General features: G+C 38.0%; 1 protein-coding gene across 1 annotated transcript in view; it reads left to right on the forward strand.

Annotated features, from left to right (window-relative positions):
- The first annotated feature begins 7,344 nt into the window (after positions 1-7,344).
- gpc6a (glypican 6a) overlaps positions 7,345-16,030 on the forward strand; it is a 148,908-nt gene continuing 140,222 nt past the window's right edge. Inside the window, exon 1 of the mRNA XM_053318172.1 lies at positions 7,345-7,504. Within this exon, the coding sequence (XP_053174147.1) occupies positions 7,345-7,504 (160 nt within the window). The remainder of the gene's footprint in view (positions 7,505-16,030) is intronic.

A 16,030-nucleotide genomic window follows, 5' to 3' on the forward strand; every position in this document is an offset into this window, starting at 1 on the left:
AAGCTAGAATATACTGAAAAGCTGAATAGGCCCCATCCAGATCGTATAATACATACATGGTCATGTGACACTCTAGCAGTGCCCTTGAACCTTACAGCGGAAGTGGTGTAGGCATTAACTATATCTGAACATAAGTGGTCAGCTGGACACTTTGGAGACACATGATAGACACAGGTGTGAACAGTGAGTCACCAAAACGCATTAAAACCATCTTTCAGTCTGCATTCTGTAGAGATACAGGGGTCTGATAGTTTTGACTGTTTAATAGACTAAATTTAGTTTAAAGTCAATATGAAGCTATGTGTTGTTTGCGAACCAGACCATTAGCATGCTTCAGCCAATCAAATACCTACATTAGCTTCTTTCTAGCTTTTCTAGCTCCAACATGAGTTGGATGTAGGCTAATAACTAGTAGGCTAATGAATAAAAAGAATATTTCAAACAATGATGAATACACAGTATATCAGTGAATTGTATTATGAATGAGATTCACCTTTAACATATAGTTATGTTGAAAAGAGTCCTTTAGGGGGCTAACCCTAAAAGCTACAGTTCAAAGAGTGTTGGAGAACCAGCTGGTGATTAAGTACAATATTTCTGTTTTATTATATCAATTGTATTTAATAGATGGGGAGCCAAATTTAAAAGATAATGCCCAGAACAGAGTAAAAAAGATAGGACACAGACAGAGACAGAAATGGAGGACATGGAGACAGGAAGGAAGGATATGGAGATTGAGAGAGAAGGCTATGGTTACCAAATCTAACAGATCCGGTCAGTGTTGAGAAGTACAATATCAAGTACAATGGTGCCTTCATAAAATTCTCAACTTCATTTGGGCCCTGAAGTCCTGTTGTCCAGTTCCCACATGAACATGATGGGCAGGCTTTTCAGGGTTGCTGGTATGATGAAAACACCTGCTTACAGTATCCTCCTCAGAATGATGCTATGTACTGCTTCAGCTGCTGGCTTTTTATGAATGACAAAACGTATAAGAGCAGATCTGCATGGAATTCTGTGGGATTAAACATGTGGAGGCATGCCAGAGTCAGAATGATGGTGCACTGCAGCAGTGAATCACACATGCTAGGCCTGTTCAAGTAGAATGAATTTAACACTGCCAGGAGTCGTTATATACCTAAAACCGCAAATGAGTAAAATGTACCTGAGTACCTGGCTACCGCATTGGTAATACTAAAAGATATACTCTGTTATTATATTGGAAGGCATTGTCCTCACAAAGGAATGTCTAAAGTCACAAAATGAGTTTGTTTAATCATCACCTGCATTTTGGTCACATTGTTTATAATCTAAGTAGGCACCAATTGTTTTGCATGGCCATTAGTATAATCTCAAATGAAACTGAAAATGGTTATTGGAAGGAAATATTTGCATATTTTGGTGATGTGATTTTATTATTAAAACAGCATTCATCACATAATTGTATTATCAGTGTTATTTAAATAACCAAAGAAGTGTTAATACCCCAAATGGACAATAATAAGCCATAATAATAATAATAATAAACAACCACTGTACTCATAGGTGATTATAATGATAATATTGCAACAATCAATGTGTGATAAGAGAGCTTCATCAAGAAACTTGAGGTAACCATTTACGCTTTTTTGAATTTATGGCATCATAATGCAAATTTGTATTTCTCTTTTGGTGTCCCATTCATGAAAACAGAATAAGTCAAAATGAAAACTGGGCTAAATAGCCTATAAATAATGGTAGAACAAAAATTAATGAATAATTAACTAATTAAGGGGGCAGACTAGGCAAAATCATGTTGTTTGAACATCATGTGTCTCTCAAAAACACTTTGAGCAGACATGTAGCACGGTGACTAAGCCTTTTCCATAGACAGCTTTCCTGCACTTCAGGCACTAAGTGGAAGTTTTTTTGAAGGTCATTCTCCTCTGCTCTTTTCATAATTTAATTATGACTTGACATAGTTGTCAGATCAGATAATCCAACAAATGCAGTTAGTTAATAATAATAATAATATTACATTTATTTAGTATAGCACCTTACACAGAAATAAAATTCACAAAGTACTTCACAGAATACAAAAATACCATAAAACATGCAAACATTAAAAAAACAAAGCAATGAAAACATACAATCAATGAGCTAGAAGAAAGAAAAGCAATAAAAACTCAATTAAAACATAAAATACATCAAAATATAAAAGCAAAAACAGGCAAACAGAGAACATAGAAGAGAAACAAGCACTAAATCAATTTAAGGTGAGATAAAGGCCAATTTAAACAGGTGAGTCTTCAGTTGCTTTTGAAAAACCTCTACAGAAGCTGCAGATCGTAACCCTAAAGGTAGAGAGTTCCACAGCATTGGAGCCACTACTTCAAAGGCCCGATCACCTTTTGTTTTCAGTCTGTAGCGAGGGATAATCAGTAGGCCCTGGTCAGCAGACCTTAATCACTTACTGGGTATTTATGGATTGAGAAGGTCACATACGTATTCAGGTGCCTGATTGTGCAGAGTTCTATAAGTTATTACAAGAACCTTAAAATTAATTCTAAACCTGATGGGGAGCCAACATAAAGAATATAAAATGGGTATAATGTGTGTGTGTAAATAAATGGCTTTCATATAAGTCTAAATTTTACCTTGTTGCAGTTATAGGTATGAATGCCTGTGTTTTAAAAAGAAAGGCATTGGGCATGGCTTTTGCAGTAACTGATTTTCAAATGCAAGCAGCCAAAGAAAGGGAGAGGCAGAAGAACAGAGAGATTATCTTCTGATAATGGGCATTACAATTTACCTAGCAAGACAAGGTTTGGCCTACAGGGGTAGTGATGAAAGCTATGTAAGTTCAAACAGAGGAAATTCCCTGCATCTGGTGGACTCAGTTGGCCAATATGACAATGTCCTCTAGCTTTATCTTGACTGTTATCAAGAAAAAGAAAGCAACAAGGCAAAGGCACCAGGTTATCCTCCTCTCCATATATAACATAAAATGACCATGTAAGAGCACTTGGTCTTCATGGGAAAGTGATGGAAGCATCACTACTTTCCATTTTCCTCGATGAGACCACTGATGTATCGCACATGAAGTAGGTGCCCTTTGTTGTGTGATATATGCATGGCATGACCACAAAAAAGAGTTTCATCCAGCTCTAGGATGTCTAGTCAACAACTAGAAAGTGACTGGAGGAGATTCAGCTGAAACTAGAAGACATCTATGGGCAGAGATACAATGGGGCAACCAACATAAGCAAACCTTACAAAGAGCAATAGTCCAGGATACAACAGCAGAATAAAAAGGCACTGTATGTGCATTGTCATGCACAATGTTTAAACTCGGCTTTAGCAGAGAGTGCAAAATCAAGCATACACTTTGTGGATTTTTTCACAATGGTTGCAAAACTTTACACCATCATTGTCAACTCTCCAAAGCACCATGCAACAACTCATTGAAACACATGTCACTCTACCTGTCTCAACAGCAACTGTAGAACTCTCTTTTTCAAAACTGAAACTGGTAAAAACAAGGCTGAGAAATCTATGTGGTCAAGAGCAGCAGTCAGATCTCCCCCTACTGGCCATATTCAATGAGATGCCTATTGACAAAAATTAGGTCTTGAAGATTTTCATTGATATGGTCCCCAACAGGAGGCTTCTCTTATAATGCTTTGAACCAGTGACTCAGTGACCCGGTGGTGATGTTGACTCATTTGTTCTCTGCTTCACGTTGTGTTTCGAATGAGAGCCAGAATGAAGAAACGGCAACATGGTTTTTATTAGTCATCTCCGTTATCATTTGTAAACTTTTACATTGAATTATTTTACACTCTGGGAACCTAATGTGCTTTTTTCTCAAATAGCAATATGTTCCTGAAGGATAATTTCTTGTCTGCTGTCACCTACAATAGTAGACATTACTGCAAAATTAGAGTTATACTGTTTTTCATATAGAAGAAACAAATGTATTTTATAAGGCTGATTTCAGCTGCGAAACTTTGAGGAAGATGATCATTTGAATAAGAAATGGTTCATAGTTGTGTGGATTGGGGGGAGGTTTGTGTATAGTCACAAATGGGGTTCGCAGGCTTGAATACTTGGAGATGGTAGGAAAACACAAAACGCCTCTCAATTTGTCCTCAAAATGCAAACTGCTGAGCTGCTGCAACGACAGTAATCAGCTGAGACCAGTTGGTCAATACTGAACTTTAAACTAACGATAACTCGATGCAAACTATACTGCATAAAATGTGTCTAGCTGGCAGTCATCAAACACACTTCAGCCTGATGTTTGACTGGTAGCACTCTCTGCAGTTATTTTTTCCTTGTATATTCCCATCTGATGTTGACAGACTGCTGCATTTACCTCCATGTTTTGTAACTCAGAAGGGTCTCTGTTTTTGCAAGATTGTGACATTAAGTAATTACTGCAAAACGAACATTAATGCACATACATGTGATGACCAAACAGTTAGATCCTGACCCAACTCTTCTTGTTGTCAATGTAGTTAATGGAGTCAGTTGTCTTTGTTGTAATGCGGAGCATGCTCCTCTGTTTTTCCGAAGTTGAGTTTTATCAAACCACTTCTACAAGTTGTGCCCCTTGGAACTACCAGTAACTCCTGCACCAACATGTCCTTCAAATCTTATTTCCTTGGGCTCACTGCACTTAAATTGACTATGTAAGGTGAAGGTTAAGCCACATTCCACCTCCACCCTGCGTCTCCCATTCACTTCAACTGATTCCAAGCTAAAGCAATGTCAAATTCAGATTCAATTTCCCTGCTTGAGTGCAACCTCTTGGTCGGCTTTGGCAGATTCACAGGTCAGAGTTCATAAAATGGAGAAATCATTATTTTAACAATGTGCCATTACCTTGTTTTGTGCAGCATACTGTAGCTCTCGCCCACATACTTTTTGAGATGTGTTGTTACTAAGGTAATTTTGGTCATGTAATGTCTCCATATACCCACAATTTCACCCGAATATGGCTAGTGCTATAGAGTTATAATAAGTAAACTTAAGATAAAGAGAACATTTTTCTTCAAGACAACATCCTCTTTGTATTAACAACATTTACAGTGAGATACTGGGGCATCCTGGGGGCTCTGGGGCCAAAGTTGTTATTGCAACATCCTTGGTTTGATTCCAGACACCTTGTTGTATATCATCTCCTCCCTTCTTCTCTTGCCCTTTATTTTCTGTTACAACTCTACTGTCTGTTGTTCAATAAAAGGAAAAATGTCAAATACTTGTCACGAGATATTGAGAATTCCTTTTACTTATCGTTTCAGGTATACTGAAGGTCTTTCCTGTTTCGAACAACTCCTTTCTTGTTACATATCAAACAACTTAAACAACGTCATCATTGTGTCCACAAACTCAATCTACTGTCTGGCAAGATTTTCAGTATTTATCAGCACTGAAGGAATTCAGCCTTGATAATTTTATTCAAATTCTCACACTCACCATGTTCTGCAGTCTAGCACCGGTGAAACTGCTTTTCTGATTTCTCCTTTACATTTCACAACCCTGAATTATGGCTGATTGTGTGTTTACAATGCATTTTTTAAAGTTGATTTTAACAAGCCAGCTGTATAGTGGTAGTTCCAAAACCACAAAACACACCATGTGAGTGTTTGCAGGATATTAAGAGATGCGGTCTACTTTTATATTCTCAAAAGGGGGTTTCTAACAATTTATAACAAGTTACTTGTTTTCTTATATTTCTTCATCATAACAAGAAAACATTTCCTTCTTTTAGAAAAAACTAAGTTTTCCCATTGTAACAAGACATATAAATACATGTTTTTAAATAACAACACTTTGATCTTATAATGTGATAAATCAGTTCTGTACTGCCAATGGCAATATAACATTTTTTGGCTGGTGCACTTAAATTACGTAAAATTATCTTTATAAATGTAACACATGTAAACCGCTGTGCCCTATTTAAATGATCATGGTTTTATTTGTGAGAATGCTTAAAAAGGTTGTTCAACAGGCAATAAAAGCAAGACGAGACTAGGAGAGCTGAATATGGTCCAGGATCCAAACTAAAAATGTAGAAGTTAAAGTAACAATCTTAAATCTCTTTGGCAGCACCTATGGTGATAAGTGGTAATTGCAGGTGTGTTTTTGGACCTGACTCCCAGGGATGTAAACTGCGTTGCCTGTGTGACGTCATGCTAGCAGAGAACAGAAAAAAAAACACAAACAAAATAGTACGATCCTTCACATGTAAGTGAGTTGCAGAGCAAGTCTGTTGCGTTAGATCCACCAACACTTTCTAGCGAACCAACCAGTGCTGAGTCAATGATTGTACATCACCTTTTAATTTTTCCCAGCAATGTCGCCACAGACATCCAATTCATACTACAAATGGAAAGGCTTTCAACTGTGGGCCACAGGCTCCATCACCATTATGTTGCACCTCATTCTGCAAAAGATAGACCTATAGTGACTTAACAGATATTTATTTAAATGAAAGTATTCAAGATTACTTTAAGCATATTCTAATTGGACAAAATTGCACCAAGATGGCAGAAAAACGTGATTCAGGACAACTTTCAAATCTACTCAGTGTGTGTGTGTGTGTGTGTGTGTGCGCACCTGTCAGTGCCAAAAAGCATCTTGGTGCAAATTGTTGGCTGCTGCATGTGTTGTGTATCTTATTCTGAATACATCTGATTGGCTTTGTCATGCCAGGCTACCTCTACAGGTCCAACAAAAGACACTAAGCATTAGAGGTCCAGTGAGTTTGTGGACAAACCACACGGAAAACAGGAAAGAAACTCTAATGAGTTTGATCAATGTGTGGGTCTATCCCGCCTACACAATTCCATGGTCCCTGCGTTTCCAACATGTGTCTATTGTGCGCATTACCAAAGACGCACACACGCAGAGGACCCCTGGATGCGAGGTGCTGAATTCGAAGCCACTCCACTCCATGTTTTGCCTTGCCCTTGTGTGCTCTGCTCGCTGTGCAGCGTGTCTCCGTTTCATTTAGCTTTCCTCACACTGACACATCAGGGCTGCCGTGTGTGCGGGAGAAGTTGTTGGCACAGAGAGCACCAGCAGCAACTGTCTCTTCAAACGGATTTGTTCAAGCTGGGAGCAATCGGACTCACCGGGATCGTCTTTTCAAGAGGAAAGAGAACAAGCTTTTTGCAATGAGGTGGACGTACCAGAATCTAAAGTGAGGAGTGATTTTTTTGGTTTTGTTTGGCTTTTTGTTTCAATGAACATCTGACGTCCCGCTCACTGGAGAAATCTTTCGATCAGCCTCTCTTTGGATTTCTTTCTCTGACGGAGCTCGCGTTTCCCTGTGAAACATTATCAAGGATTTCACTGATGTGTGCGATGTGGAGACTGCAAGTCGCCTTATGTACTCTGTCGGTGCTGTCCCTGTCATTTGGTGGTGAAAGCAAAGCGCGGAGCTGCAGCGAGGTTAGACAAGCATATAACGCTAAAGGATTCAGCCTTGTCAATGTACCTCATCAGGAAATATCAGGTAAGGAAAAGTGACAAATCATTGCAGCGTCTCCTCTCTCCTTCTTTCACCACGTGTCACATGTCTTATTTCCCCCTCAAATCAAACAATGTCAGGATGATTGCCACACACCTGAACTATATGATCTTCGTCAAACCTTTATAATGTCTATAGGCATCACAATAAGTGTGATATTGCACACTGGTATGTGCATGGTGCGGACTTTGTCAGAGCATTTGTCTGAAATCTAATTCTAAATCTTCATTCAGTCTGTGTTTTTTATTTGTATTTCTTTAAGTGTTAAATCAAAGCGATATTGCGGTAGAGTGGGACTTGAGTTAGATTTCTGTCATTTAATGGTTAGCATTCCCCTCATTGCCTAATGATGAATCACAGGGAGCTGCATTTCATTCATTATTCCACATTAAGTAGAAGCCAAACACTGGATTTAATACCCAGAATACATACATATAGGCTACATATCATTTCATCCATCTGTGCTAAAAGCAACAGTAATGTTGCTCGAGAAGTCTCTGCATAAATCTCACACTAACCATTCCCATGTGGCTACACTCACTATTCTTTTACATTTCAGATGCCACATTGACACCAGCATGTTGTAAAAATGATGAATAATAGCACACTGACCAAATTTACCACTTCTTAGCACTCTCGCCACCAAGATGTATGTCATCCTATAGAGGTGACTTCATAGGTTATAAATATTAAAGCCAACCAATTTAACAGCACCAAAACCCCCATATGGGAGACTTCAAGATATTATTTTCTTACAGTCAACTAAATGTGAAGTCTTTTGTGTATAGAGTTGATTAAATGGAGACAGACTTTGCAACAGTCACAACAGAAGACACGTTGTGAAACTGGCAGCATACCTGTTGCTCATATTCAACAGAAAATCATGGAGCTTGTTGTGTTCTGTTTTGTCTAAATAGTGAATAGTGTTTACCAGTAGGGGGCTGTATGCACTCAGCACCAAATATTCCTTATGCTGTGGATTTTTTTTTTCTCCGATATTCCTCAAGGCTAAAGCTTAGGTTTTAATTCATGCTCTTTGGTACAGCAGAGATATGGGGTTTTATTATCTCTTGTGTGGTGGTAATCACATTTATGGTCAAAGCAGGGAAGGAGATTAGTCAGTAAACATAGTCTGCTTCATGAGAGGGAAGAGGAGAACCGGAGAGGCCTGAAGTTAATCCTTCTATTGCCTCTTACCAACAAAATAGAGATACTGTATTGGTAATTGGCAGTGTCAAGCAGTAATGATCATAGAGCCGCCTTATTTGGTTTTCACATGGTTTTTGGCTGGATGGGAATGTGATAGTTTTGTTGCTGATTCAATGCGTGAGTAAGTCTGTGTCTGTGCAAGGTTTGTGTTGTATTACATTATTTTATACCTATTTAATCCAGGAACATCAACTGTATATGTTACATTTAAAGTCAGAGTCCTTGTTGGCCATACAGACCTTTTTAAAATGTATCAATCAATGTCATCAATAACTAACAAAAATAGCATCTGTGTGTCCTGAAAAGAAGATCTGTTGAAAAATCTATAGAAGCAAAAGATCTCTAGCTCAAGAATCAACATAGATTAAATATTATGTACATAATCTTTGTTTTTACTAACATTGTAGACTTTTAAAGACACCATAAAACATGATTCTTTCCTTCTTGCCTTCAGTGTTGCAAAAGTATTGCTTTGTTAGTTATTACAGCTTCGTTTAGTCCATCCAAATATGTGAAGTAGCTCCAACTTAATAACATAAAACATGAACATCATTGATTTAACATTTTTTGATTAACTAGTCTATACTTTATTCATACAATTGATTGTTTTATTTATCCCAATTATTATTGTTTACTTCAACTGTTATTCTTATATGAATGAAAATCATGCCGTCTCAAAGGTAGTCACATAGTTTTTTATTGGTCTCACCCTGCCTGGAGCACTGGAAAGGTTCAGTTACAGCAGCAGAAATTCAGATTGTGTCAGAAAACCTTCTATACATTAATTTGACAGATACTTTTATTAGATTACAAAAAGTTGTGTTCTTATTTTTGTGTCTCATGTAACACACCACATCTACTTTCAGTTATTTACAACTAAACAATATTTTTAATGTCAGACACAGGTCCGTTGACCACATTCACATTCATGTTTTTGGGTACTGTGCCTCCAAATAACCTCTGCATAAATACAACAGAGGTTAGATATAAGCCTCAGGAGATGGCATAGTAAAAAACACTCAATTATGCGTAATTAGCTATGCTAATACTCACGTGTGGTGAGCTGCATGAGCAGAGTTAGTGCTCATCCCTTCATCATTTGCTATGTCATGCTACTACTATACCTCTAGATACAAACACACACAGGTTTAATTCTTCTGCAGCGGTGACTACTTCAGAGTGTAAGCTCCAATTTGCATTAGGTAATTATTTTGACAGCTCTCTGCCACAGGCGAGCTGAGCTAAATTATTTAAGAGGTGACCAATAGAACACATATGTTTATACAGATGTTAGTTTGTGTATGAAAATGCAACGGGCAAATTACTGAATCCACAATTTAACTTAAATTGACCTTTAGATATCACTTATGTTAAATGTTTATTGAATTCAAATGTTTTTTTTAAAGGTCAAAAATGAATACACATGTGTTTTGTTTGTGAGGTTCTGAATTTAAGTAGCGTTCTTCTCTGAGGCATATTTGTCAGACCCTTTTTGAATAAGCACATTTACAAAGCTCCTGTCTAAATTCTGCTGGCCATCCATCATTGAAATATTACAGCAGTGTTTAAATGAGTCTCATGGGCTCCAGAGTCATAAAACTGATCCAGAACATAAAGAACTCGGTAAACCGTCAGAGCAGAAACCCCAAATCGATGTTTCAAGGATTACACCAGGAGACTCTGCCATTTATTTGTAGTTTTTGCTATCCTTTATCTAATTCTGTAAAGACTGTATATTTGCCATTCAATATATAACTACCAAGTATGGCTTCTATTCAGAGTGGCTAGGCTAATAATAACCCCTCACAAATATCACGGCAGTTGAAAGCATAAACATGCAGTGCAAAGTTTCCTGCTACTTTTGCGACTGTCAGATTTATGTGTGTGGATCCACCATGAAGAGATATAATGCACGCTCAGCACGCCTCTGTAATGCTCACTGCTGTGCTTGGCAAATTGTCATCACATATACAGTACAGTTTTATTTTGAGATTGAAATAACTGTTTGTTGTTGATGTCGTTGATGACATATTAAGTAATTGGCAGAGCTGGGTGACTTGGTTTGAGGTCCTTTTAATTGATTAAAAGAGTGCTACTTTTTCCAAAGGGCTCTTGAGCTGGCACACAGTATGGGAGTGGTGGGAGGTAGAAGCCAGTAAGAATAATCCTAGCTGGCTTTAGACTAGTTTTCATACAGTAAGAGGTCCCTCAAAAGCTTTCCAGCATTCTTTGCAAACAGCATGTGGGTAGGACAGGGTAGCGGTGCTGAAATACTCTGCACTATATGGGGTGAATCTGAAAACTGTCTTCAACTGGCTAGTGGACAGCTTCATTAAACTACACCAGGTTGAGCTTGTGATTCCCCTGCCCTCATGTCCGTGTTGTCAGTGTACCATTGCCTTGTGTTCTACACAGCAGTCAGCCAACAATATAGTACAGCTTGCCTGTGTGGATCACCCATGTGTGCATGTGTCAGACATTAGTTATGGTGTCATGCTCACAATGCTGCTTGATTGTCAGGCCTTTGTTCTTAAACGCATCGGCTTCTGAATGCTTCAGTCAGGCCCTGCCATGGAGCTCTTGCTCCAAGGCTTTGCTGTTAATATCAACATCTACTTACACAGAGCAGTTGGGATTCTCATGGGTGGACTCGGCTCTTTGCTACGGCTTTGAAACAAAATCACTTGATGTGCTGCAGTTCCTATTAATGCAGTGCCTGAGTCTTATATTTCCTTTCTCAAGAATAACAATTACCTTTGGGGTTCATCCGAACCAACTTTAAAGAATATTATTTGATTTCTCTTAACAGAACAGTTATTAGCTGTTATACAATACAGCATAATTTTTCCTCATGTGAATTCCTGATGGTGAAACTCTCTCTCTCGCTCCCTTTATCATTGTGATCTGCAGTTGGCTGTTTGCAGGTTGTGAGATGCATGCAGTTCCCCAATAAACACAACCCATTTACCAAAGATGTATGCTGTGATAATTAATGTGAGGACCACAGCTCCCATTGTGAACATTAGAGCTTACTCAATTCTGACACCACCTAGCCCATGCTACAACACCTATTAACATCTATATTTTAAATGCACTACTTTATTAGAACTAAAAACAACAAAATCTTAAATGTATGTTTTTGAAGCAGGTTGAAGTCCATATTGTTCCATATTAGACATGTTTTAGGACTTCAGATTTATTATGTCAAAATTGCAAATGATTCATGGTGATGATACACTTTATTTATTATTAAAAGTGTAAAATACAGTTTATTAGTGTAGCGTCCCCATAAGATTCCATTGCAAGAATCAGCATTTCAGGTTTTCAAGCTATTAAGCAATATCCTGTACCAGCACATACTGTTTGTCTCATCATTTCTGTCAGGAATTTTATAGGACACACACATATACAGTAGCAGAGAAGATGCAGTGATACTGCAGTTATGGTTAATCTTTTAGTGTTTCGTTTCTGCATATTGTCACAAAAGTATGTAAGGAACATTCTGTTTGTTGCACTGATCTATTTTTAATTAATTTCATATGTAGGGCAGGTATGCAAAATAAATTTGGGAGTAATTTTCGATGTATTCTCAGCCAGATGCCTAATCACTAAATAATGGGATGACATGAAACTTTTAGTGAATGTGTGGGAATACCACAGTAAAAGCTCTAGCCTTGCAAATATCCATATAAAAATTCTGTGGGGCATTTTTTTCCAAAGCCCATTAAGATGCTCTTGGCTCTGCCAAATTGGAAATAAGTCTCTTGCCAGTCTGTATACATCTTCAGAGAGAGCAGTTAATGAGATGTGAGGGAGATTAGGTTGTGTGTGTTTGACTGTGTGTGGTGTGTGTGCATGTGTGTGTCGCAATTTAGCCTCCCTTTCCTGCCCAGGTTTTTCTCTTCAACACGTTCTCCCCACTCATCACATCCAGACACCTGGTCAAGACCCCTTGGTGTCACTTTTTAACACATTGTGTACACTGCATACGTGTCAGTCATTTTTCAATGTTCAGGGCCGTCCATTCACCTCAATATTAACCCTCCCATGGCACTAAATGACGCTGTGAGCATCAGTCCAGTGGGCAGATTGTAGGACCTGCTTCCCGGAAGCATTTTCCTTCCTGTCAATTCATGTGTTGGGGTTTTATTTTAATGATATCTTCAATATTTCTTAACACAAAAACAAAAAAGGGTCCTTGATAACTCAACAATACAATAGGTAAATGTTATGGCCATCCATTTGAATTGTGTCTCCTTAGATTCTGAGAAATCAATTTTTTGTGTCTGTTTTGAATAGCCAAAATTCCCATCATTCTCAGCCATCGTTTCTGTGGAGACAAAGACAGTCTGCTTTGTTACAAAACTTTTATTGACTGTTACATCTATTACTTTCTTTTAATTTGTGAATTAATTCCAAACTGATTAAGATTTTGTGTGTGTTCATGGAGTTTTCCCTTCACATAAAACAGAGATAGTGGCATTTGGATTCTGATAATTGCTGTAATAGCTGTAATTGCAGCTGACCAGTGGCAATTTGAGATGGAATGAAGCCATGGCAGACAATCCAAACAGGAGTCGACTGCACCCAGTTTGCCCACAACACAATGCCCTTCCCTAACCTTAAACTGCCATTGCACTAAATTGTATCAAATCTCATACCAAGGCCATATCAGCGGGATGATGACTGGACTTTAAATTTCACATCCCTCATTTAATTCCATCACCTGTCACTTTCATATCATCACACACTATGTATTGTAATTTGTAATTGTACCTTATAGACATCATAGTTAGAAATTAAAGTGTTTATTTTTCATATATGACATTATAAGCTTCACATTAGTTTAAGTTACCCGTAGCGCAATCTGTTGTAAGCACATTTTGCCCTCTTCCACAGGGATTCTCTCATTGGGGCAGAATATATAGATTTTCCCCTTTTTTAAAGGACTTTTGTCACTGTTGACACAAAAACTGAAAAATAAATAGAATAAAATATGCACGTCTTCTGATCTTTCCTACGGTTCTGTGAAGGTATGTCAGGGCAAAGTCGTGTCCATGAAATATGAAAATTAAAACTTTGTCGGAGGACTAAACCAAATGCAATGTTGGAAAGGTCTCAACCTGGAGAGTAACACTCTGTCAGGTTGAAGATGATTCATGACTCCTGCTTTGAAATATTGATTTCTGAACCTTGAACCTGGTGCATATGTGAAGGCTTATCATTCAGCAACAGCAGGGACTACATATATAGCACCAGCCATTACAGAAAGCTGTTGGGCACCAACTGGGGGCACTGTCACAGTATATGGAAAAAATAAATAAATGCTCACCCATTTAATGATTAGCTTTTTAAAAACTGATAACTCCAATGTGTTTCCCACCTGCAGTTTAATACTATCAACTTCTAATTATGGGGGATATATCAGTGTAAAACTACAATTCTCATTAGAGATGCACAATAGAACTTAAGAATCGTACAAATCAGCCGGCAGACTTGTAATTCTTCCAGTTTCCAGAGTAGGATGGAAATTATGGTTTTCGAGTTGTGTTCACTGTTGGCGAGAGATGAAACCTTTCAAAGAGCGATTAATAAAGGATTTTTTTTGTGTAGCCCCCTCAGAAATTAATAAACTGTGTTTGAAGTATTTGAGGTTGGTGGAAAAAGTCTAGGGGACTGTTTGGAGATAGCCAAGTCAACCACGAGTCCCAAACTACGTTGCCTCAAGAAATCGGCCAATCAGCAAAGCTTCAGATTCTGTTTCCTATGGTTAATGGCTGATCCATTTATCAAACACCCATACACACAATGGTAATGGTGAGGCTCATGATGTTAGATTTAATACACTAAGCCGATGGAATGATTGCATTTCTCGTAAAAGAAACCCCAACATTTGGAAGTGATGCCATAACACAACTCTGTATTCTTGTTAATTAACCGGGAGGATATATTTTGATTTTTATACTTTATTTTGACTTGAAGGAACCATTGATGAAAACAATGTCGTCAACTAGCCCACAAATAAAATCAGTATTAGGCCATGTAAATGACAGAAAGATATGATACAGAATAGCAATAGAATAAGATCAATTAACACATTAAAAAAAACATTAAAAAGATTATAATAAAACTGACATCAATAAATAATCAAATTAAAATAAAGAAAAACAAGGATAACTTGTGATTCGTTAGGTAATGTAGTGGTTATAGTAGAAAAAAAAGTCCTTACTGGAAAAAATGTGGTATAGGCCGAAAAGATACTTCCAATTGAAACAAATAAAAAGTGTCATGAAAAAATTGATAATTTGTGGTCATGTACACAAATCTATAGATTCAATTTCATGACTATTCCACATACTGCCATGATACTGGTTAATCCCACTGGACTGATGCTCACAGCATTGTTATAGCACCACAGAAGGGTTAATATTATATGGCTCTGCATGTTGAAAAATGATCCTAAAGTAGTATCCAGTGCTTTAAAAAGTGATGCCAAGTCCTGTCCATATATGTCTAGCTGGGAGTGATAATGAGTTGTCCTCTTGCTTTGCATTAATGTTGTGGTAGAAAATGATAAAGCTGTTTTATTTCTGATTTGGCGAGACAGTTTGTCTTCATGGCACATACAAATGAATTTGATTGTGAATCCTCCAGCTACACTTTTCCACCTCAGTCAGATTTGGTGAATGAGAATGTCTGACAGTTGTCCTGACCTGAAGAAATGTGTCAGCCCTCTGCAGGCGTTCATGCCTGAAATGCATATGGTCTGCAAGATTCCTGGAAGCCTTTCTCAGCACCATGTATGGTGTTTTCTGAGTAGTGTGAAAAGCCTCCGGCTAGCGTAGGAGACTGCTATAGCACTTTTTCCACTTTTCAATCAACTGCTGGCCTAAATCAGTAATGGAGGGGGGATTAAGGATCTCTACCCTCTCAAGCCTTGAGAGGAACTAGAAAATAACAGCAATAAGTTAAAGGAAGGATGTGATTGTATAGGGATTAGCATAGAGAGGAGTGGAAAGTTAAGAGATAGCACAGAAAATAAGCTTGAAAATAAACAAACTCACTCAGTAAAATAGGGCATGGAGAGTATCCTTGACTAATTATGTAGCTAAATCATGACATGGGTGGTAACTGTATGTATGTGAGGTGAGGGGAGCTCTGGGATAAGGAAGGAGTCAGGTGGGATGTAATCCATCTGAACTTGAGGGATTTGTGATCTGAATAGCTGTTTGTGTTGCGCAGCAGCACTGCTACATGATTTGTATACTTTTTATACTTGTTACTACAAAAATGGAAGAAGGA

The sequence above is a fragment of the Scomber japonicus genome, chromosome 1, assembly GCF_027409825.1.
Source record: "Scomber japonicus isolate fScoJap1 chromosome 1, fScoJap1.pri, whole genome shotgun sequence".
NCBI classification, from domain to species: domain Eukaryota; kingdom Metazoa; phylum Chordata; class Actinopteri; order Scombriformes; family Scombridae; genus Scomber; species Scomber japonicus.